General features: G+C 44.8%; 2 protein-coding genes across 9 annotated transcripts in view; one reads left to right on the top strand and one right to left on the bottom strand.

Moving 5' to 3' along the window:
* Positions 1 to 45: 45 nt before the first annotated feature.
* On the top strand, positions 46 to 10,046 carry LOC110300479 (cytochrome c oxidase assembly factor 5). Its single transcript, XM_021170668.2, has 3 exons — positions 46 to 242; positions 1,631 to 1,714; positions 9,724 to 10,046. The coding sequence occupies exons 1-3, from the start codon at positions 144 to 146 to the stop codon at positions 9,763 to 9,765; spliced, it is 225 nt and encodes a 74-aa protein (XP_021026327.1). The 5' UTR covers positions 46 to 143; the 3' UTR covers positions 9,766 to 10,046.
* Positions 10,047 to 14,553: 4,507 nt separating this feature from the next.
* Positions 14,554 to 23,435, bottom strand: part of Inpp4a (inositol polyphosphate-4-phosphatase type I A) — a 112,893-nt gene continuing 104,011 nt past the window's right edge. For 6 of the 8 annotated variants that reach the window (XM_029475146.1, XM_021170851.2, XM_029475167.1 and 3 more), the window contains one exon: positions 17,825 to 20,358. In XM_029475146.1, coding sequence (XP_029331006.1) covers positions 20,226 to 20,358 — 133 coding nt within the window. In that variant the 3' untranslated portion in view covers positions 17,825 to 20,225. Of the gene's footprint in view, positions 14,666 to 17,824; positions 20,359 to 23,435 lie in introns of those variants that run through there. The other 2 variants (XM_029475253.1, XM_029475213.1) reach the window with 2 other exon arrangements.

Genomic DNA, 23,435 nt, shown 5'->3' with positions numbered 1-23,435 from the left:
GAGTCGCACTCCTGGCGGAAGTTGTCGAGACTTTCTCCCACCCTCGCCCCTAGCTTGCCAGTGGGCGTGTCCCACGCCCTTCCGGGCGGTGCGGGGTGACCGAGGGCGGTGATCCAGTGTGGTGAGGGCGGTGGGTCCTCGCCATGCCCCGGTATTATGAGGACAAGCCGGAGGGCGGCGCGTGTGCGGGCGTGAAGGAGGATCTGGGTGCATGTCTGCTGCAGTCTGCCTGTGTGCTCCAGGTAGCGGATCTGGGTGGCAGAGCTCGGTCAAGACTGGCTCCATGATGGCCTGCGAGGGGAGGTCATGTCGAGGGTAGAGGTCGCGGGTCCGCTCCTGACTTTGGACAAGTCTCTTGAGCTCGCAACCCCAGCTCTTACTGGAATTAAGTGGGAGATAACTTACTACCCACCAAAGGATTTTGTAAACCTTCAGCCATCGCGGTTCAGGAAGCGATGAGACTCCCACTCTAAGGGCAGCTACCGAGGCCTGTGCCTGCGCCGCATGGCTACTTGATCTGTGGTGGAGAGTTTTGGTTCCTTGGCTTCTAGAATATGGAAGTATCTCATGGTGTGCCATAGTTTCTCTTTGCTGATCTTTAACCTATCTTAAACCTACAGCATTGCATTCTGGGAGGAATTCAATGTAAGCCTTTATACTATGTGCTGCCGTGGGAAATAGGCGAGGAATGAGAAGGGCTCAGAGAAACGTAGGGTATGAACTCAGGCGATCAGTGGGGGATAGTGAGGAAAAAGGGGAGTGGGGAGAAGGTTCAGAACTATCTCAAAAATAGACTTTTTAAGATTTTATGACTCTTGGAAAGCCAGAAAAGTTGAAACTTCCAGAGGGAACTCAGTATGGTTTTCCCATTACTGACCTTGACCCCAGAAGAGCAAGGCCTCTTGCCCGCTGACTCATCTCTCCAGCCCCTCCACCTTATTACTTGAGATAAAGCATGTCAGTGGGCCTGATTGGCTAGCCTAACCAGATCTGCTTGGCTCCACTCCCATTCTGGGATTAACGACTTCTGCCACCATGCCCATGTGGGTGCTGAACTGGGAGCTCTCATGCACAGCAAGCACTTTCTTTACTTAGCCACTTTTCCAGACCCTCCCCATTAACATTTATATACAGAGTTTAGTACTAACACTAAAGGTCTTTATTTTAACACATCCGATTTCATGGTTCTCATCCATAGGAAGGCTTATACAAACATTGACAATATGTCCTAAAAATCTTAGGCTCTGGGGGCTGGAAGTGGTTAAGAGCACTTGTTGCTCTTACAGAGGATCAGGATTTGGTCCTAGCAGCCATAAGGTGGTGCACAATCATCTATCCTCCAGTTCCTCCTGGTAGCCTCTTTTGACATCCCTAGGCACCAGGTCCGTATGTGGTGCATGTTTGTGCATGCAGGCAAATGCTCATAAAATTAAATTTAAAAGTAGACTCAAAATACTTACTTATTTGATAATCTTTACATTTTGCTTTTCTTTAATCACCAAGGTTAATAAAAAGGAATTAAGAATTTTCTTAAATCAACTTTTAAAAAAAAGAACTGCTTTCAGAAGAACAGTTGTCTGTGCTTTGCGGGGCAGTCTTTCAGACATTCACATTGGTTTGTATGTCACAGGAAGGAAAATCCCCGCGGCAGTGTTTGAAGGAAGGCAATTGTAGAGCTTTGCAGTATTCCTTTTTTGAATGTAAAAGATCAATGGTAAGTGATGAACCATTTCAAAAGCTTATGTTATCTATACATAGAATTAAATGTGAATGATTTAATAATGGTCAGACATCGGTTGTAGTGATATGGTTTGGATAATGGTGTGGGGACTCCAGTGATGAACATAGAGCAGCATACCATGTTATCCTGTAGAGCGGCTGGCCCCCATCACAGGGCAGCATACCATGTTATCCTGTAGAGTGGCTGGCCCCCATCACAGGGCAGCATACCATGTTATCCTGTAGAGCGGCTGGCCCCCATCACAGGGCAGCATACCATGTTATCCTATATACCATGTTATCCTGTAGAGCAGCTGGCCCCCATCACAGGGCAGCATACCATGTTATCCTATAGAGCGGCTGGCCCCCATGGTTTCCTGAAAGCTGGAGGATGAGGTCTCAGCAAGTCCTAAATAGGAGGAGCTGACCTCATGAATTCAGGTCATTGGCAGTTGCACACACGCCTAGCAGGCTGAGGACAGCGGTGTTGGCACTTCTGTCTTACACGGCCAGGAAGAAGTGTCAGTGCTTGAGTTTTGGCATGAAAGATGGTGGCAGGAGGGCCCCAAATGACATCACTGGTGCCTGGGACAATGTGCTACCATTCCACGACTTGAAAGATCTACACAGGTCTTTAGGATGGAAACAGGCTTTTCAAGGAAAAAAAAATGTGAAGCAGAAATACGAGCTTTCCTTGAAAGAAGCGCATCCTTGAGTCTGAGCCTATGTCTGCTGGCTTTGGGACTACACTGAGAGCTCATCCCCTGTGTTCATAAAGAAACAGAGGGTGCAGAGGTTCAGCACGAAGGAGACCAAAACCCAGTATGGCTGTGCTGCTGTGTCTCCTGGGTGACAGCTCTCCACCCTAGTCCTGCCACTTATGGAGGACCTCCCCGTGTAGTTTTCTTGTCTTCCCTTGTGTTTTGTCAGCTATGTAAAATGCAAGCTCTTAGGCTTGTGAGGAATTTGAAAGTATGGTCCAAACATTGGGAAGGCATAAAATTTAGTAGAGGAGTTAATGAGTTCTGCTGTGTCGTTGCATAAATGACAGTAAACTGCCTGAAATCTCTTACCTAGAGCTCAGTCTTTCTGTTTCATTTTCTTTTATTACTACTTCTTTCTTTTCTTCTTCCTCCTCCTCTTCCTCTTCCTCTTTTCTGGCTGTTCCTCCTCCTCCTTTCTCTTCCTCCTCCTCCTTCTTCCTCCTCCTATTCTTTTTTCTTTCTTTTTGAGATAAGATCTCACTGTGTCTATCTGGCTGGCCTAGAACTCACTCTGTAAACCAGGCCGGCCTCAAACTCAGAGATGCACAGGCCTTTGCTTCCCAGGTGCTAGTGTTAGAGGCATGTGCTGCCACATCTAGCAATGTGTGACACAGACTGACTTGGGACTTGTGAGTCTCTTGCCTTCATCTCCTCAGTGACTCCTATGGGCACGCATTCATTCTCCTTCCTAGAGCATTTTTTAAAATATTTTATCATACTTTATCTGTCTTCTGAGTAATTATTTTTTAATAGATTCTTTTCTCATACAGTTTCCCCTCCCCCTACTCCTCCCAGCTACCCCCCTCCTACCTCTTCTCCCTTCCAGATCTACTTCTTTTCTGTTGCTCATTAGGCTTCTAAGAGATAGCAACCAAACACGACAAGATAAAATATAATAAGATGAAGTAAAAAGTTCCATATTGAAGTTGGACACAGCAACCCAACAGGAGGAAAGAATCCCAAGAGCAAGCAGAAGAGCCAGGGCCCCACTCCTTCTCACAGACAGAAGTCTCCCATAAAACACTAAGCTCATAGCTAGAATCTGTGTACAGAGGACATAGTGTAGGCCCTGTGCGTGCTGCTTCAGTCTCTGTGAGGTCATATGCACAAAGGGAACCAGAGGCAGCCTCTCTGATGACGACTGGGTAAGGCACTAAGTTTGGAGTAGAGCAGAAAATCATTAGAAATCAGTTGTTGTCTTGTTGTTGTTGTGTGTTTTGTTTTTACCAGTCACGTCTGATTTTACCTTAGGTCTTTGGGCTCTCTGGTTTTTGGTTACACAAGCAGTGTTGGGCACGGGTTCCTTCTTGTGCAGTGGGTCTAAGTCAAATAAGATTTGGCTATTCCCACAATCTCTAGGCCACCATTGCACTAACATATTTTGCAGGCAGGACAGATTTTAGGTTGAAAGATTTGTGGCTGGATTGGTGTCCATGTTTCTCTTTGGTAGCCTGCAGAGTACTTTCCTGCCCCAAAGAGACTAGAATGGAGGGATGAAGGCTTTGTGTAGGCACCAGCTCAAATTCTCCATGTTCAGTGAGTTGTATGGATGTTGTCCTCTGCTATCAGTTTGTGGAGAGCAACCCTTTATCTTGGCATCAGCCTGGGTTGTTAGGGGATTTCCATGGGGACCTTCTTGGCCAACAACCCAACTGAGTGTAACTCAACCTGCCACTGGAAGCCTTGCCTAACTAGAAGATATGGTCAATTGGGACTCCATAGCCCCCATTACTAGGAGTCCCCATTGGGATCACCTTCATGGATTCCAGGAAGTTTCCAGTACACGAGGATTCCACACCATCCCTCAAAGTCTCCCCCCAATTCCAGCTTCTCTTCCCTGACCTTTCTCACTCCCTATCTTGCCTTGATGTAAACTGCCTTTATTATGTTTAGATTATATCCCTTGTATCCCTGATCTTTCTAAGACTTTCATCAGAGGCCTTTTCATGTCTTTTTTTCCCCTAGTTTGTTTATATGGTGGATAACAGTTATTGATTTTTATATATTGAAACATCCCTGCATCCCTGGAATGAAGCCTATCTGATGATAATGGTGGATGATCTTTTTAATGTGTTCTTGGATTTGGTTTCCAAGTATTTCATCAAGAAACTGCATCTATGTGCATAAGGGAAATTAGTCTGTAGTTTTCTTTGTAGAGTATGTGGTATCAGGGTAACTGTGTCCTCAGAAAATGAATCGGGCAATATTCCTTCTGTTTCTGCACTCCTCCAGATTGGAAAATCTACATGAAATGGACAATTAGGGTAAATAGTACCTACTGAGAAAATTATCCATCTCATGTAGGTTTTCCAATTTGGAGGAGTGCAGGTTCTTATGTCCTTACGATTCTCTGGACTGACTCCCTGTCCTTTGTTATGTCCCCTTTTCATTTATGATTTTGTTAATTTTGATGTTCTCTCTCTCTGCCAGTAGTTTGCCCATGAGTTTGTCTATCTTATTGATTTTCTCAAAGAACTCTTCGTTTCAATTTTATTGATTTCAGCCCTTTGTTTGGTTATTTCTTGGCTTCTACTCTTGGATATGCTTACTTTTTTGTTTAGAGCTTTCAGGTGTGTTTTTAAGTTACTAATATGAGGTCTTTCTCAGTTTTGGTTTGTTTTGTTTTAATGTAGGCACTTTGTTCTGTAAACTTTTCTATTATTATTGCTTTCATTGTGCTCCACATTGTTATAGATGCTGCCCCTTTTTCCAGTGTGTATTTTTGGCTTCTTTATCAGAGATTTGTGTCAGGGTCTTCAATTTGATTCCATTGCTTTTATGCCAATACAATGCCTTGTACCAATTATGTCATTAGGTTTGGGTATGCTGTGTATTCATTTCATTGAATTCTAAAAGTCTCTGTTTCTGACTTGACCCATTTTTCATTCAGTAGAGAGTTGTTCAGTTTCCATGAATTTGTAGACTTTCTGTTGTTTGTTGTTGTTAATATCCAGCTTTAATATGCAGTGGTTTGATAGGAGTTATTTTAATTTTCTTGTTTCTGCTGAGACTTGATCTTTGACCAAGTATGTAGTAAATTTTGGAGAAAGTTCTATGAGGCTCTGAGAAGAAGCTATATTCTTTTGTGTTTGGGTGAAATGTTCTGTAAATCTCTGTTAAGTCCATTTTGGTTTATAATGTCTCTTAGCTTCAGGGTTTCTCTGTTTAGTTTTTTATGAATGACCTGTCCATTGATGAGAGTCTATATTGAAGTCTTCCTCTATCAGTGTCTGAGGTTTAGTATGGGATTTAAGCAATTGCCACTCTAGTTCCTTCTTAGACCACAACCTCCCCTTTTCCTAGGCCATTGTAAATTCCTGCACATGGGGCTGTACTTCAAAGTTTACTTTATTGAACTAGTCCTGAGATTTCTAGCTCTTTTCCAGTAAATTGTAATGACTAAGAGATAGTGGTTTCTTTCACTATCTCTGTCAACACTAGAGGCTTTTCATCTTAATGAGTAGTATTCTTACAAAATTCAAAGCCCAAGATTGTCTCAACGATTTCCTAGGATATTGGAACACTGGTGGAGGCTAATCTAACTTAGCTGTATGTCAAATCATTCCTTGGAAGCACTTATAATAAAACAATATTGAAGGAAAGCACACAGATCCGTTCACCCACTGACGAAGGGACAAGTTTGGAGCATTTGTGCTAAGGGATGCTGTCTTAGTCAGGGTTTCTATTCCTGCACAAACAACATGACCAAGAAGCAGTTGGGGAGGAAAGGGTTTATTCAGCTTACATTTCCACATTGCTGTTCATCACTGAAAGAAGTCAGGACTGGAACTCAAGCAGGGCAGGAAGCAGGAGCTGATGTAGAAAGCCATGGAGGGATGTTCCTTACTGGCTTGCTTCCCCTGGCTTGCTCAGCTTGCTTTCTTAGAACCCAAAACTACCAGCCCAGAGATGGTCCCACCCACAAGGGGCCCTCCCCCCTTGATCACTAATTGAGAAAATGCCTTACAGTTGGATCTCATGGAGGCATTTCCTCAACTGAAGCTCCTTTCTCTGTGATAACTCCAGCTGTGTCAAGTTGACACAAAACTAGCCAGTACAGATGCCAAGACTCCAGGAGACTTAAGTTTCTGTGAAACTTTTTGCCTCAGGACTGTGTCCAAGCTTTTGGGCTTGCCACGCAGACTTCACTGGAGTGAGTGTGACAAGCAATAGTAGTGTTTCTTTTACAAACTTGGGTGCCCTCATATTTTGGGCATAGATGTTAAGAACGGAAGTGTCATCTTAGTGGATTTTTCCTTTGAAGATTATGTAGTGTCCTTCCCCATCTCTTTTGACTAATTTTTGTTTGAAGTCTATCTTATTAGATATTAAAATGGCTATACCAGCTTATTTCTTAGGTCCATTTGCTTGGTATATCTTTTTCTAATCCTCTACCCTGGATGTTGAAGTATTATATTTCTTGGGTGTCACAGAAGTGGGGAATCCTGTTATCACATCCATTCTATTAGTCTGTGTCTTTTTATTGGGGAATTGAGACCATTGATATTAAAAGATATCAATGACCAGTGATTGTTGTTTCCTGTTACTTTGTTATTGCTATTGTTGTTTGTGGTGGTTGTGTCTGTGTTTCCTGTCATTTGGTTTTGCTGGTGTGAGATTTTCTGTTTTCATGAGTGTAGTTAACCTCCTTAGGTTGGAGTTTTCCTTCATGTCGGGCTGGATTTGTAGATAAATTTGACTTTATCATGGAATACCTTACTTTCTCCATCTATATTGGTGGAAAGTTTTGCTGGGTATAGTAATATGGCTGGCATCTATGGTCTCTTAGATTCTGCAGCACATCTGTCCTGACTCTAATGGCATTTAGAGTCTCCACTGAGAAATGAGGTATAATTTATGTATTTATTCATTTTACATCTCAGTATCAGCCCCACATCTCCCATTCTCACCCCTGAGAAGGGGGAGCCCCCTCTGGGTATCTCCGCTCATCTGGCATATCAAGTCACTGTAAGACTAGTGCATCTTCTCCCACTGAGACCAGACAGGGCATCCCAGTTAGGGAATAGAATCTATAGGCAGACAGCAGATGCAGGGACAGTCCTGAGGACTTTTCTTTTCTGGTATTCATTTGGTGTTCTGTTTGCTTCCTGTACCTTTATAGGTACAGGTATCTCCTTTAGGTTATTTTTTCTTCTATGAATGTGTTGAAATATTTTCTGAGCCTTTGAGCTGGGACTTTTTTTCCTTCCTCTATTCCTGTTATTCTTAGGTTTGGTTTTTCATAGTTCTTCAGATTTCCTGGATGTTTTGGGTTAGGACTTTTTAGATTTAACACTTTCTTTGACTGATATATCCATTTCTTCTATCGTCAATGCCTGCCATTCTCTCTTCCATTTCTTGTATCCTGTTGCCTTTGGTAGTTCCTGTTCAGTTACTAAATTTTTCATTTCCAGAATTCCCTCAGTTAGTGTTGTCTTTGTTGCTTCTATTTCCATTTTTAGGTCTTGAAGCATTTTGTTTCCTTCAACTATGCTTTCCTGGGTATCTTTAAGGGACTTACTCACTTCCTCTTTAGGGACCTCTGTCATCTTTCTATAGCTGGTTTTAAGGTCTTTTTCTTGTGCTTCAGCTATGTTGGGCTATTTAGGGCCTGCTGTGATGGGATAGCTGGGCTCTAGAGGAGACGTAGTGCTCTGGCTGTTACTGTGTTTCTCTGCTGGCATCTAGGCATCTGGGTTTGGGGTGATTGAAGGTCTAGGTTCTGGTTTCTGGGTTGGTCTTTGTTGGGTGAGTGTTGTGTTCCTTGGTTTCTGTTTCCTGTCTGGATTTTCAGACTGTGATGGCAATGCTGTCTGTTCTCCTGGCCTGCTCAGTGGTGTTCACTGGGAGTGAGTGCCTGCTGGTGGTGGAGGCTAGGGCAGTGACAGGTGGGGGTGGGGAGGTTAGGAGGGAACGGTCTGTGGGATCCACAGGAGATGTGGTTAGGGAGACAGGAAGACTGCAGCTGCTGTTCTTGTTGCAGAGCTAGGGACATCTGAGGGGTTGGGTCTTGGGGAACAGAGAGAGCTGAGAGTCTGTGGGCAGCCTCCCTGGCTGCCTTCTGGCAGGCATGACCTCTTCTGAGTAATTGTAATACTTTTGAATTTAAAATGTCAGTGACTTGGTGGATGTCGGGAAGAGGCAAGCCTTCCATCATGCTTTGACCCAAGCAGACAGTGGTTCTCCAGGCTGTGACTGTGATTCTTCCAAAGTGCCCCATTGTCACACTTAGCTGTTGGAGTGCCACTGTTTGGGCATGATGGAAGCTGAGAACATGACTCTGAGCCGTGTGGTCAATTCTGTTTCAGAGCACGTGTTCCAGGGAAGGCCCCCTGTACACCATCCTAATTCGACTCTCACATTTGAAGATTTTGTTTTGAAAATAGATCTCTCAGTCAGACCCAGTGGTACAGGGTGATGCCAGCTATCTAAAGAGACTGAGGCAGGAACACAATAGATTTAAGGCCTTCTTGGGCTATAGAGTAAGTTCAAGGCCAGCCTGGACAGCTCTGTGAGACCTTATCAAAAAAGTATATGAAAAGGACAGAATGTAGCTCAGGGGTTGAGTGCTGGCCTAACATATGTATGCCTTGGATTCAGTGTATAGTAGTATAGAAAAATAGATAATTTATGTATTTTTACAAAGGCTTATAGGTGATTTTGCTGCTGATAGGGCCTGTCTCCAAAATTTCTGAACAGCTCTATTGACTTCAAAATTCTGCATTACACTGGCTTCAGACTCTTCTCCACCTGTGCCCCTAAGGAAGTGGCTCCACTGTGAGGCTTAAATCAAAGAACTCAGGATCAGCCTAGGAGGAGGGAATGCAAGGATTTTAATCCCATAATCATGTGTCACTAATATTTCCAGTTGCTGTTTAAAAACATCCAGTACATTTGAATTTACAAAGGTAGGCTTGCTAGAACATGTAATTGAATATACTTGAAATAAAAATGGAAGTTCCATTTTACAGGAAGTTCAGTCTCTGTTGGCCAGCCCTCAGTGGAGCTGGTCTCTTGTTTGTAGCGCCCTTTTCATTACGTTTCTCCGGTGGCTTTCACTTTTTGTTTCATTTTGTTAGTACAAGCTCTCGTAGCAATGTGCTCTCCATCTCCCAGCTTTGGCCTCCTGAACGCTGGCTGTAGCATTAACCACATGCTTAGCCTTCTTTCATAAAGTTGCTGACGTCCCTTATCAGAGCTTATTCCAGATGTGGTTAAATGTATGTATGCTTCTTTTCAGCTGGATGCCAGATCAAGATTCAGAGGGAGAAAAGGATATTGATAACATGCTGAACGCAAGATGAAAGTCACCCAGGATTTTCTGTGGTCCTTAACAGAAAAGAACCAAATGGGAAGCACAGCAGCTGCCGCATCTCTTCCACCTCTGGGCCAGGTGTTCCTCCCAAGGACACCAGAGAAAATGGATCAGTACTGTTTCTGAATGAGTCTGTTGGCTGAAGTCATTTATAGAAGATCNATGGGACTAAACAACTATGGGCTAAGAATGTGTTTTGGGAATTGCCTAATGGAGAGATTATGTTCAAGGATGACTCTTCGATCAGATTACACAGTATGTGCATTCAGGAGGCCATGATGAGATCGGCATAGATAGTGGCTCCTCCAACTCTTTTTTCTATTTCTTGATTTCAATTTTAAACCAACCCCCTCCTCATAAAGGGGTGAAATCAGCCATAGTCCACATCCTCAAGGTCCACATCCTCAAGATCTGGGTGGGCTCCAAAAAAGGAAAGCATGGGCTGGCCCACCAAGTCACACCCTGCTGAAGGACGCTGGCCTTCCTGGGTCATATGCTCCTGCTCCATCCTTGGTGATCTTGGCTAGATCCTGGTCGCATGTACTGTGCTGACACCATGCACAACCTAAACACTGGAATGCAGCAAATGGACACAACAGATGTTCACTCTAGATAGCAAATGTCAATGACATGAAGTGGTTGGAAAAGTTTAGAATCCTTAACATATTATTTTGANCACTTAACACAGTAGAAAGCCATCAGGGCACTAAATCTTCAGTGTGATTCTTGCCATTGAATAGAGTCACTATAGCTTCTATATTGTTCTGTGGTTCCCCCACTGGGAGTGGGAGGTACTACACCCTTCAGTCCTGCCACCTATGTCCCAAGTTTGGTGTCTGTGTGCAGTGTGGAGGAGTGCACCTTCTGCATGCTAGGAAGCTCGACCACACCTAGTGGGAAGCCACACCTCCCACTAGTGCTTCAATTTCAATAGAGAGTGAAATGTGTTTGTATGAAATGCCTCCATTTGAGTAGATATAGCTTTATTTGGAAAAAGTCACATGTCTCATAATTGGACTTTGATTTAGACAATCCCATGGAGTTTAGAGTGTTCGTGGAGCATGCAGCAGTCACCACTATCTGCTTCCAGAACAGTCTCATCCTTCCCAGAAATGTAACCACTGGTTAGCACTCTGCCCCCTTCCCTTCTCTTCTAGATCTATTAGATGAGTGGACTAAATAGTCCTGTCTTTTCTGAGTCCTGTTACCAAATTCAACAGGTTTATTCGCGTGTAGCATCAGTCTGCAGTGTAGTTCTGCTGAGTAGCATCCACAGTAGACAGACGCTGTGTATTTCTCCATCGAGCAGATGAGCTCTGAGCTGTTTCTACTTTGGGGCTTTTGACTAATGCTATGAACGTTTCAACTCCAGGGTCGTATCATGACGGCCTCAATGATATTTTCTACAATGAGTTTACTACATTTCATGCTGTCATGGGATCTAGGTTCCAGCACCCCTGACTATCACAACTGCTCGTATTGCTGACAACCATTCTGCTTGTGATGAAGAGGCATCTATTGGGATCTTGGTTGCATTTCTCTAGTGTCTAATAACCTGAGCATTTTTTCATGTGTTCATTGGCTCTCTATGCTGCCTTTGCAGAGTGTTTATCTAGTCTGCAGTCTGGCTTTCAGTTGGGTTATCTTTTTATTTTCCTATAAGATTTNTTATTTACTGTTGGCNCAAGTATCTTAAAGATTAATTGGCATTTTTTTCTCAACTTGTTTGTCCTTTTCAATCTCCTGATACTCTATGTAGCACAGTCTTTATTTTTATACATTGCCCTTATGTGTCTTAGCCCAGGCTGGCCGGGAATCCCTAAAGTGTGAGCATTTTCAGCGCTGCACTTCCCAGAAAGCACACACCGCTGCTCTGGNCTAGAGCAGTTTTCATATTGGAAAATGACAATGTCTTTTTTCTTTCAGTGTACATTCCTAACCCAAACTTACAGAAGCTTATAAATTTTACCTCTTACCTGTAGGCCTCTGCTCTCAAAATAATTTTACACACCTTTATTCATGACCATATTTGAAATTAGTTAAATAGAAATAATAAATTTTAGTATGGTTAAGTATGTAGCTCCGTATATTTTGTGTTGAGCACATTCACAGTGCAGTACAGTTTGCCTGCCGCACTGTTCTACATCCACCTCAGAAAATGCATAGTGTGCCCATCTGATGACTCCCAGCCACTGCCAGGTCGCCCGCCCTGCCCTGTCCTTGGCATACTCTCTCCTCATGGTAACCACCATTCTCTTTCCTGTTTCTGAATTTGAGTACCCTAAGTGCCTGGTATATGTGGACTCTTTGTTGTGTGCGTGCACGTGTGTGTGTGTGAGAGAGAGAGAGAGAGAGAGAGCCTCCAGCTCGGAATACCATGAAGGTTCGTATCATGTATCAGTTTCCTTCCTTTGTAAGGACAAATGGTATTGTAGTATATGTTGTGTTTATATTGTATGTATCTTGTTACCTACTCATCCAGCCGTGGGTACCTCGGTTGTTCCCACCCTGGAGCTCCTGACTATGCTGTGAACGTGTATATACAAATACCCCTAGGACCCTATTTCAGTCTTAACATACACATAGCAGATTGTATGTCATTGGGTACTTCTGTTTTTATTAGTAGGCATTGCCATAGTTTCCATATCAGCCACACTATTTTATGTTCTGTCCGCAGTGCACAGAGATTAGAACTGCCTATGTCCTTGTGACTCGTATGCCATTCTAGTAGGCATTAAGATCCACCAGTGCTTCTGCTTCCTATTTCCCTGACTGCTAGTGTGTTCTATATGCTTGGTGGCTTTCTTTATATTAGCGTTTGAAGAAATCGTTTTAGGTCTCCTCTGCCCATTAATAGTTGACTCTGGTTGAATTTTTGGTAGTCACATCTACAAAAGCATTGATTCCAAGGGAGCTGACTGTAGCTTGCCCTGGGAATTTTAGTTTTAGTTCTTAGCTTTGCCCTTTGATGCATTTTGAGTTAATCTTTGTGTGTGGTGGAAGCTCTGACTTTCTACTCTCCACATGTGCATATCTAGCTTTGCACGATGCCCTTGGGAGGGAAAACATGGCGCCATGCATGGTGGGGCTGGTTTTGAGCCCAGTCTCTCCTGTGGCTCTGTCTGCCTTCATGCCAACACTACTGCTTTGATTACTGGAGAATTACTATCAAAATTTGAAATCAGAAAGTGTTCTAAAATAAAAATTTGAATCAGAAAACATCTTTGTTCTGTTTCAAGATTATTTGGGGTATAACTCTTTGAGAATCTGTATTTCAGGATATACATTTTGTCTATGTCTAAAAACACAAAAGTGCTGCTGGCATTTGAATAGGGACTGCATTTAACCTCCTGAGCACCTGGGTGCATTGACATCTGAACACGATTAACTCCTCAATCAATAAGACACACTTACTGGTGTCTAATCACAGCAAAACTGTATAAAGTTTTCAGGGAATTAGATTTTTCTCCTTTTTTTTTCTTTTCAAGACAGGGTTTCTCTGAATAGCCCTGGCTGTCCTGGAACTCACAATGTAGACCAGGCTGGCCTCCAACTCAGAATTCTGCCTGCCTCTGCCTCTCAAGTGCTGGGATTAAAGGCGTGGGCCACCACTGCCCGGCAGATTTTTCTCCTTTTTGATTGTTTATTCCTAAGCATCTTGTTCCTTGATGATACACTTTTGTCAGGGTTTTTTGTTTTTTGTTTTTTTTTTTTACATTTGTGGGGGCTAGGGAGATATGCATGCAACTGAACACGTGTAGAGGAGGTCAGAGGACAATGGGAATCAGGTCTCAGCACATGGCTTCTGGAGTCAACTCAGGCCTTCGTGCCTGGTAACAAGCACGCCCACCCACTGGTCCATCTCTTTGGCCCACTTTTCTAAATTTCATTTTCAGGTTTTTCTTTTAAGTGTTGGATTTAGATAAGTTTCATCATTAAATATAAGCAGTGTAGAGGAAAGGAAATAGACTGTTTCCTGTCATCAAATGACTATTAAGTCATGTCACCTTCATCCCTACTCCCATCATGCCTCATGTTTATAAGATGCTGTGGTGGCTAGTTTATGTCAGCTTGACACAAGCCAAAGTCATCTGAAGAGAGGTAATCTCAACTGAGAAAATGTCTCCATAAGATCCAGCTGTAGGCCATTGTTTAAATTTGTGATTGATGGGGGAGGGCCCAGCCCATTGTGGATAGTGTAGTCCTTGGGCTGGTGGTCCTGAGTTCTATAAGAAAGGCTGAGGAAGCCAAGAGGAGCAAGCCAGTAAGCAGTACCCCTCCATGGGCTTCTGCATCAGCTCCTGCCTCCAGGTTCCTGTCCTGTTTGAGTTCTTGCCCTGACTGCCTTCAGTGATGAACAGCAGTATGAAAGTGTAAGCCAAATAAACCCTTTCCTCCCCAACTTGCTCTTTGGTCATGACGTTTCGTGGCAGCAACAGAAACTCTAAGACAGATACCTTCTCACTTGCTCCCAAGAGAGACTTAACTGTGCTTCTGCTGCCACACTGTGCTCCCAAGTTTGTCCTCTCCTTTGACTTGGTGACTCTGTCCTCTTCAGTTGCATCTAAAATAACTGGTGGTTACAAGGGAAGACAGACAACATAACACAGGCTTTGGAAGGGTTCAATAAACACTACAAATTCACCATTCATCTTTGTTTAGTAAACTGGGGGTGGGGTGGGGTTGGGTGAACACATGTGTGCATGCAGAGGCCAGAGGGTGTTCTCTCCTTTTACCATGTGGATTCCAGGGTTCAAAGTCTGACTGTAAGGCTTAATGACAAGTGCTCTTACCTGCTGAGCTGTCCTGCCAGCCCCTTATCCAGTAAACTCTGAGTAGCTCCTTTATTGCAAGAAGTACACCTGTCCTTATGAATAATACAAAAGTAAACAGCAAGGCAGACCAAATATGCATGACATATCCTTTAGAAGAATGTAAATAAGCCTTTTACAAAATACATTCACAAACATTATCAACTATTAAAAATTAAATGATGAAGCCAGGCAGTGGTGGCACACACCTTTAATCCCAGCACTTGGGAGGCAGAGGCAGGCGGATTTCTGAATTTGAGGCCAGCCTGGTTTATAGAGTGAGTTCCTTTCAATAGACATTCTTGGTTTAATGTTGGGTTTATACAGGTAGTGAAAGGAAAGATACTATTTATCTGATTAGTTAGCCAAAATATGGACCAAAGAGTAGCCTACTTTACTGTGTGCGTGTGGGAGTGCTGGCAGTGCATGGTTGCGGGGCCGAGGGTGTGGGGAAAAGAGGGAGTGGGAGAAAACCAGAGTCCCGCCATAGCTCCAGTGCTCTGGGCGGGTGGACGCTTTCTAAATGGCCCCGGGTGGGTGTCTGCCTGGGTGAAGCCACTGACCCCACTCAGCAGGTGGTGGACAAGGGGCAGCCCCAGGTATCAAGTTCCAGGCCTCCAGCATCCCAAGCTGGATATGGCGGAGGAGCTGAGAACAAAATGCCCCCTCCAACACACACACACACACACACACACACACACACACACACACACACACACGGCTCATTAGCCCCGGGGCCGAAGGGAGGAGAGGGCAGTGGGAGAGGGAGCGGTGGATGGTTCCCACGCAGGCAAGAGTCCTTGGTCAGGTCCATGGCTAGAGCACAGGATGGGGCCTTCTTGCAGGAGGTTAGACGCAGAGCAGGAGAAAGCATATCCCATCGTTCAAGCATGGTGGGCCTTGATAATCAGAGACAGTCTATGGTTTTAGAGCTTTATTGTAGAAAGGCAGGGAGAAAGGAGAGAAGGTAGAGAGAGGCTGCCCATGGCCACATGGAGAGAGGGGGGAAGGGAGGGAGAGAAGGAGGACTAGAGAGGAAGAAAGGTGAGGGCTTAAAGAGAGTGAGGAGGGGGCCAAGCAACCCCTCTTATAGTAGGCTGAGCTATCTTGCTGTTGCCAGGTAACTGTGGGAGTGGAGTCTAGCCAGAATACCAGAAGCTTGGGACATTGTCTGCATGGCTGATAGTCACAGAATTATGGAGTTGGGGGCTCTGTGGTTTCAGGCACCTCATTCTGGGAACGCGGCTCGCCTTTCTGCCCCTTGTAGAGTTTTCTACCAGATCACCAGAACAAGCCCCATTCCACCAAAATAGGCTGCCTATCACAGTCCCACACATGGTTTCCCTTGGTGTACTGTTGGTGGAGGGAGTCAAAGGCTCAGAGAGTGAACCCAATCACGGGGGCGTCGGCGGGGGCGGGGGTGGTGGTGGTGGATAAGCCAGGATAGAAACCAGGGTCATTCTTCAGACTAGCGAAAGGAAGTATGCCCAGAAGCCTGTCAACATGCTGTGTATGAGGCATGTAAGTAGAACACCAAGGTCTAGCTGGATGTCCAGAGGAATCTAGACTCAAGTCTGGGACAACCTAGAAATGTAGGCAACATTAGCATGTAGTCTTATTCTATAGGATGGTCATCCTAAGGAAGAAGAAAGTTAGAGAGGGGCCTAAGAAACATCATAAAAATCAGCAGCAGGCTGGGCTGTGGTGGCGCACGCCTTTAATCCCAGCACTNGNGAGGCAGAGGCAGGCNGATTTCTGAGTTCGAGGCCAGCCTGGTCTACAAAGTGAGTTCCAGGACAGCCAGGGCTATACAGAGAAACCCTGTCTCAAAAAACCAAGAAAAAAAAAAAATCAGCAGCAGGAGGAGGACAAGAAGCAAATCTGAATGGGGGCGGGGTCAGGTAGGACAAACCAGAGCTCAGCCATCCCTTCCCAGTTCCCTCCTGCTCGCTGCAGGAGCTAAGTGCTCTCCAGCTCAGCTCTTCAAAAGGAGTCACAGACTGGCGACAGACACCAGCCTTCTAGGCTCCAGGTAATTATCACAAAGACTGCTGTTAGGCCCATATGAGATTCAGAGTGTGCGTGCACAGGTGAGGTTTGGGGACATCAGTATTCTTAGGCTACTCCTCAGGGACCTGTATCCTCACTTGGGTGGTGACAGCAATATGGTTACTGTTGGAAAAGCCTTCCTAGGCCATGGAAGAAGAGGGGCCCTTGCAATCCAGAGCATAGTAAAGCCTAAGCGTGCTCTCCTACCCAGAGTCACCCATTAGCCCCTAAAAGGACAGCATGACTGACCAGGGCTGAGTGTGCTGCTGCTGACCCAGGATGGGTGGCCGTCCTGGTCAGGTCCATTTGCATCCAAGCATCCCCCTGGGAGTGCAGTGTCCATAAACAGAAGCTTCCGTATCTACCTCTCATCTGCTCAGCACCTGTGGGAATGAACTCCCAAGCTTTCCATTTCCCCTTAGAAAAAGCAGTATACTTGACTATCTCCCTTCCTGATCTTAACATACCGGGTCACATGGGCCTTTAAGGAGAGGGTGCATTTATAAGTGACAACTGACAGGTGGCTCGATGGGAACGCCAGTTGCTGACACACCTGACCATCTGAGCTTACCAAGACTCCCCATGGGAGGAGAAGAGAACTGACTCTTAGGAGCTGACCTCTGACTCTGACATGAGTGTATGGGGACACCAGATACACACACATTCATACACACACACACACACACACATACATATACATAAACCACCTCACGTACTCCACACACACACATACATGCACACTCACACACTACACACCCCACACCCGCATACAAATAGATAAATAGAATTAAAATGCATAAATATTATCATATACCACAATAAATAAATAGCATTAAAAATGTATAAAGATAGCTACAGAGACCTATAAGAAGCTATTTCTCTCTCTTGGGATCCTTAAGAGCAAGTTTAGAATGAGCCAGCCACTGTGAGCTGACTCCTGTAACCCCACCTCTTGTCCCCCAGTTGATGATGTCCCATTCTTAACCATACACCTTAATTCAAACTTGCTAAAAACATGTTTAAAAAGACTGTAATCTCTCCTGACTCCCACTTGCAGGCTTATGAGCCCTGGCCCCCAAGCCCAGGCATGACCACCAGTCTGGCGCTGGCTGGAGGACATCCTTGCAGTGTAGGAGACTGAATCAAGTGAGACTCAGTTTAATGTTCTTGTCAGTTTTATTATTTATCATTCTAAAGACAAGCACATTTACAGCATACATGGCTTTGAATAAGCTAAGAATATATAAAACAGTGACTATATGTTCATATATATTAATACTGTCCCAAACAAATAAATAAATAAAAGTATTTAAATGCACTAAGCTGGGCAAACCCAAGTGTCGGGAGATGAAACAGTACTGTACAACATCTTTACATCTTTAAAGGACAGTAAAGGCAGCTGAGCTGCAGGAGCGCTGACAGGATCCACATGGCATTCCCAGCTGACCGGACACTGCACATTCCTTTAAATGGGGATAGACACAGGACGGGGCCGTCTGGAAAACTCTTTTCCTCCTGCAGGGAATGCCCAGGAGCTTGCTGAGCCCACGCTGTGCTCTCGAGATGACCCTTCCAGGCATGTGTGATGCTCTGGAAACCGTCACAAAGCCTTCAGAGAAAACACTGAAGCCACAGTGTTCTCTGTGATTAGCCAAGTTTTAGAGTTTTACAGTGATTCATATTATAAAACAGAAACGGAGAAAAGAATTCCTATCCAGAAGCCCACAGATGAGTCAGCCCTGCCCGTTCCCTTTTTAAGTGTAGACAGGTCAAATGCCCTTTGGACAGAAAGGAAAGCTGGAGAACATGGGAAACATTTAATTCTAAAACCTGAAGAAATATTTCTAAAAGGCAGTGATGTCAAAATGAGCAAAACCAAACAAACAAAAAACAAAAGACTAATGAACCAACCAAGAGTTAAAAGGCTCAGCTAGCCACACTGAGACTCAGCCATCTTTGATCAGGCCTGGGGCTTCTGGGCAATCTGATACCAGCAGAGCAGGCCTGGGTGGAGGGTTGGGGGAAGGGAGCTTCCTGGCTCTCACCTTCCACAGCCCTGCCTAGAGGGTGGGGCAGTGAGCCACACCACCCCTTAGCAGAGCACATCTTCCTCCCAGTAGGCAGGGGAGACAGCTGTCTGCACTTACTGAGAGGGATGCCTGCACCCTCCCTGACTCTTGCCAAGACTGGTCCTGCTTAAGCCTCAAATGCCCCAGATCCAAGCTGTTACCTGTTTCTAAAAGGAGCCAAAAACAAAACAAAACAAAACAAAACAAAACAAAACAAAACAAAAAAAGCTAGCTAGACTTCTCTAAGAATCCCATGGTGGTCACAGACCATTAGTATCAGTGTCATGAATACAGTCCAGATACACTTCTTTTTTACAGCCTTTTAAATAACATATAAACAGAATTACGATGAACAGAACCTATAAAACATAAATCTCTAAGGAAAAAAATCTGCCACGTGCAGATAAGACTCATCATCACCTTGTAAAAGATGAACAGACTAAACTGTATGAAATCCCTCATTTCCTGTCCCATAATCTCCTCTTAGACTCTCAAGGTAGGGGACAGGTTTAACTGTTTCTCAATAGCTGTGAAACAGAAGGGAGACTTAACCATTATTGCAAACCAGAAACTAAGACACTTTCTCTAGACATTCAAACATAATATACAGTCTTCTGGAAGATTATTAGAAAGCTTCCAGAAGAACATTTATTCTGAAAATATCTAAGTGTCTACTGTCTCTCTGGCTCTAAATCTCCATCTGGAGAGTTGTCTCTCAGATCCATGACAAGCCACATTGAAGGTCCCGATTGCCAGAGAACAAAGGGAGATACACCCTGTGGGGTAGAGCTAAACATACATGGAGCATACAGTGGTGGAGGTGGGGTGGGAAGCAGCGTCCAGGGACCTCACAGCTGGCTTTACATCTCAAGCAAACACTCATCTATGACTTGTAAGGGGCAGGAACAGTGTGGCCCCAGGTGTGTGAGCTCCTGATATGACCAACCAAGCTTTCTTTCCACTTTGGGTTTCACAGAGCCTGGCGGCCTTTGAGGGCCACTAGAACCAGCCTCTCTCACAGCCTGGAGGTTCTTTTCCCCCAAGCTGAGTTAACATCTACTGTTCTACCAGGGACCTGAAGTGTAAGGGGGTAGGTATTTCCTGTTTTATATTCAGTCCTTTTGAAAGTAGAGTTTAGGTCAATGCTCACCTGTGAGTTACTGAATAGAAAAATAAACGGGGTGAGCAGGGCTAAGTGGATATTTGAAAAAGTCTGCTGGAGTTTTAGCAGACCTAGCTGGCATCTAGGAACTATGACATTAACGGTACAGTGACAGCTGAAAGCTGGTGTTGAGAGCAGCCATTACTATCCACGCTATTGACCCACACGTGACCCTACAGATTCCAGCACAAAATCATGCTCCATACACTCTTCAGTGACGTGTCTTTAAAAACACAAAAATAAGAGCCAATCCTTCAGGTCTTCTTGAAGAATCGTATGTGACACTACAGGGACCCACATTGATTACATAACAGCTAATTAGAGGAAACCGTGTGTTCATGTCTCAACTTTTCCGTAAGTCCCTTCTGGAGGCCTGTAATGCTTGGGGAAGGCCTTCAGCTGCAGGGAGTTAAATGCATATTTGCGACTTCCAACATTCTTCATTGTGTTTTCTCGCCGACAACCCTCACTGGGGAAAAACAAGCACAAGAAATGACAGCAGTAAAAAAGGAAAAAAGAAAAGACTTAAAACTAAGATGAAATGAACTGATTATTTCCATAGCATTAAAAAAGGATAAATTACAATGGCTGCTGGACTGATTTATAATAAGCACACACGTAAGATGGTGGTTCTGAACAAAGCAGCTAAGAAGCACAGAGACGGACACATGCTGGATGCGGCTGTGGGCTGGGAGTTCCAGAGCCATGTTGTATCTAAGCAGACATAATTCTTTAAAAATACATGATTTTGCGTGCATCTTGGGTTTGGTTATCTGGGTTCTAGAATAACCTGTGGCTCAAAGATTGTTAGAAAACTGAATGAATGGGCATATTTTACTCTTAGCATGGTTTCTGAAACACTGTACCTTGTGTATGCTAGCAAAGCTGTGACCATTACAAACTCCACATGCTGATTTCCTTGCAGAATTCAACAGATATCAAAAACCTACTGGCTGAGGAGGCTGCTCTGATCAATCTGTCTCCAACTAGGGGAAGCAGTTCAAGTGCAGAGCCCCCACACAGGCCCATGTGCTGTCTGCAGAACAGGCCCTCATGGCTATCAGGCTGATGTTCTGTGAAGGTTTGACTATTCTCTTGGGGGTCACTCGCCACCACTCTCCACGTGGGCTGCTTCCACTGTGGCTGCTTCTTATACAAGAACCTCTGAGCACCACGTGAGCCCACAGCTGCTCTGCCCGGAAGAGAACTCACCACTAACATCGACGATCCCAGCTGCGCCTGACAGAGGGATGCCCTAGCAACCCAGGGGCAGAACAAATGGTGCCCGAGAGGATGAGCAGCCAGGAAGGCCACAGAGAAACCTCAAGGGAGGGCTCTGGGCAAAGCTCTAGGGCGGACACAACACTAACAGCCAAAAGTGAAGCTGAATATGAATGCCTCTCTACACGCAGTAAGACTTACTATTTTTATAATGTCCACAGAGTAGCAAAGAAGTCACACAGTTAGCAAGTTCAGTAAAAATTTCCTTCTGAGATGTAAAATTTGCAGTTACCAAGAGCAGTGGTTTGAAAAAAGTATTTCAAATTCTATGAAGACCACACAGCATACATTTTTAAAAAAATAAACATCAGCTCAAGCCTTTCAAAATGAAAATGACAGTCCCCTTATTAAGAACATGTCAGGTACTTTCAAAATGAAAATGACAGTCCCCTTATTAAGAACATGTCAGGTACTTTTTGGTGAGGCAGTAATGTTTATTCAAAAGAGAATGAGCACAGGCAGGTTAGAAAAGCATCCGCCTCTGCTACTGACTGCTCCAGCCACACATGTGTCAGCTGAGCAAAGCCTGGGCCACCCAGAGTCAAAGACAGCATCTGCTGAACATTCAGGAATCGGATAGACTAGAAACGTATTTGCAGCAGAGCTGTAGGCTCCTGTGCACAGTGGATTTGCTGTGGTCTTAGGAGGTTCCCTTCTCACATATGGCTTCTACATTTATACAGAAGGGTCCTCAAACCCACCCACCTACCGAATAAATGCCCAACAGTAACATAAACTTTGACAGTCTCTGTATTCACACATGGAAGGAGCTGATACTGCATTTAGCTGGCTGTATACATTGTACATGAATACACAGACTTACAATTTAGATTATGCCTTTAATCTATGTTTTATGTTCAGGCTGGCATGCCTGTTCTGCATGCTACCACTGCCAGCATGATCTGCGGGTACCCATGACCTGACTAGAAGGCTTGGGGCAAGGTCTTCAGGGTCCAGCATGGTGGCCTGAGGCAGAACACCTCTGACAACACTGCCAGTGTCTTTAGGGGCAATGATACATGACATGGTTTCCAGAAGATTTTAGCAATAAAGATTTAGCTACTGTATAACTATTGATTATTTTTTGTTATCTCAACCATTACCTCATTTTATGAACATCAACTTTGGAATGGAAACTATAAAGGACAACCCTAAACACCTCTGTTTTTACTTTTCTGGGGGCTTCCACAGCAGACATGGGGGGTTACCTGTGTGGAAGGATGTCTCTTATTCAGTGTCTCTGCCAGAATGACACAAGGGGAGCAGGTCAGTCAGCCCAGCTCAGAGAACTCACACAGTTACTTCCTTCGGGCATACTGACAAGAACTCCTGCATCTGGTTCTCTATGCCCAAGGCTGCTGGCTGCAGCGAGGGCAACACTCACTGGCTGCCTCCAACCACCGCCCAGGGCTACTCAGAAGCAGCACAGAGGCTATCCATCACCCAGCACCAACAGTGACCTAGCTCGGAGCTTCTCTTCATTCACTTTCTCCTCATTTCTTGCTGAAGTAGACACGATTCTGAATAGATATTTGGCTTGATTTCATGAGCAAAAAGCCTTAATAACATTAAAATACAGCATGAAAGAAGAGCACACTGCAGATTGGTCTCCCGGTCTTCCTAGTATGTTAGGGAAAAAAGGAAATGCAAATTTCCCAGTGCTGGGGTTTATTTTCAAAGCCTGCCGTTTGGGGTGCTGCGCTGCATTCTGCTCAGCCCTGGAGGAGGAACAAGGAACCCCACTTCTTGCCTTTCTGACCCATTTATCCCCTCAGCCAAGGCCATATAGGACAGAAGGGTGGCTGGCACAACAGAGTAGACCATGGAGTCCTGACAGGAGTTCCCCTGCTCAGGGTTGGGGGTGGGGATTTCTTTAACCAGCCATTGCTTCTCTTTGCTATACAATGGTCCAGAGAAAGAGTCCCTGCAAAGAGCTATGGACATCCTGGTCTCTAGGGGACAGAGGGTGCTGTCTCTGTAGTTCCTCTGCAGGCCGCCCTCACTGTCTATGGTCTCTCTCTGGCCACAGCACAACCCTGGAAATGATGCCTTCCTGAGTCATCTCCATAGTACCAGGAGGATAGCAACCAGGAGGCTGTGAAATGCAGATGGAAGGAAGCTATGGACTCTTTCTCCCCTATGCAAATGAAGCAAACAAAATGGTCTTAGAGGGGCCGGGCGTGGTGGCGCACGCCTTTAATCCCAGCACTCGGGAGGCAGAGGCAGGCGGATTTCTGAGTTCGAGGCCAGCCTGGTCTACAAAGT

This window comes from Mus caroli, chromosome 1 (genome assembly GCF_900094665.2).
Source record: "Mus caroli chromosome 1, CAROLI_EIJ_v1.1, whole genome shotgun sequence".
Lineage (NCBI taxonomy): Eukaryota > Metazoa > Chordata > Mammalia > Rodentia > Muridae > Mus > Mus caroli.
Note: the sequence above shows the minus strand (reverse complement) of the source record. Positions and strands in the feature narration are given on the sequence as shown.

Coding starts and splice junctions, on each gene's coding strand:
- LOC110300479 (XM_021170668.2), top strand. CDS start 144: ATGCCCCGGTATTATGAGGACAAGCCGGAGGGCGGCGCGTGTGCGGGC. Junction 243..1,630: donor AGTCTGCCTGTGTGCTCCAG/GTAGCGGATCTG, acceptor TGTATGTCACAG/GAAGGAAAATCCCCGCGGCA. Junction 1,715..9,723: donor TTGAATGTAAAAGATCAATG/GTAAGTGATGAA, acceptor GCTTCTTTTCAG/CTGGATGCCAGATCAAGATT.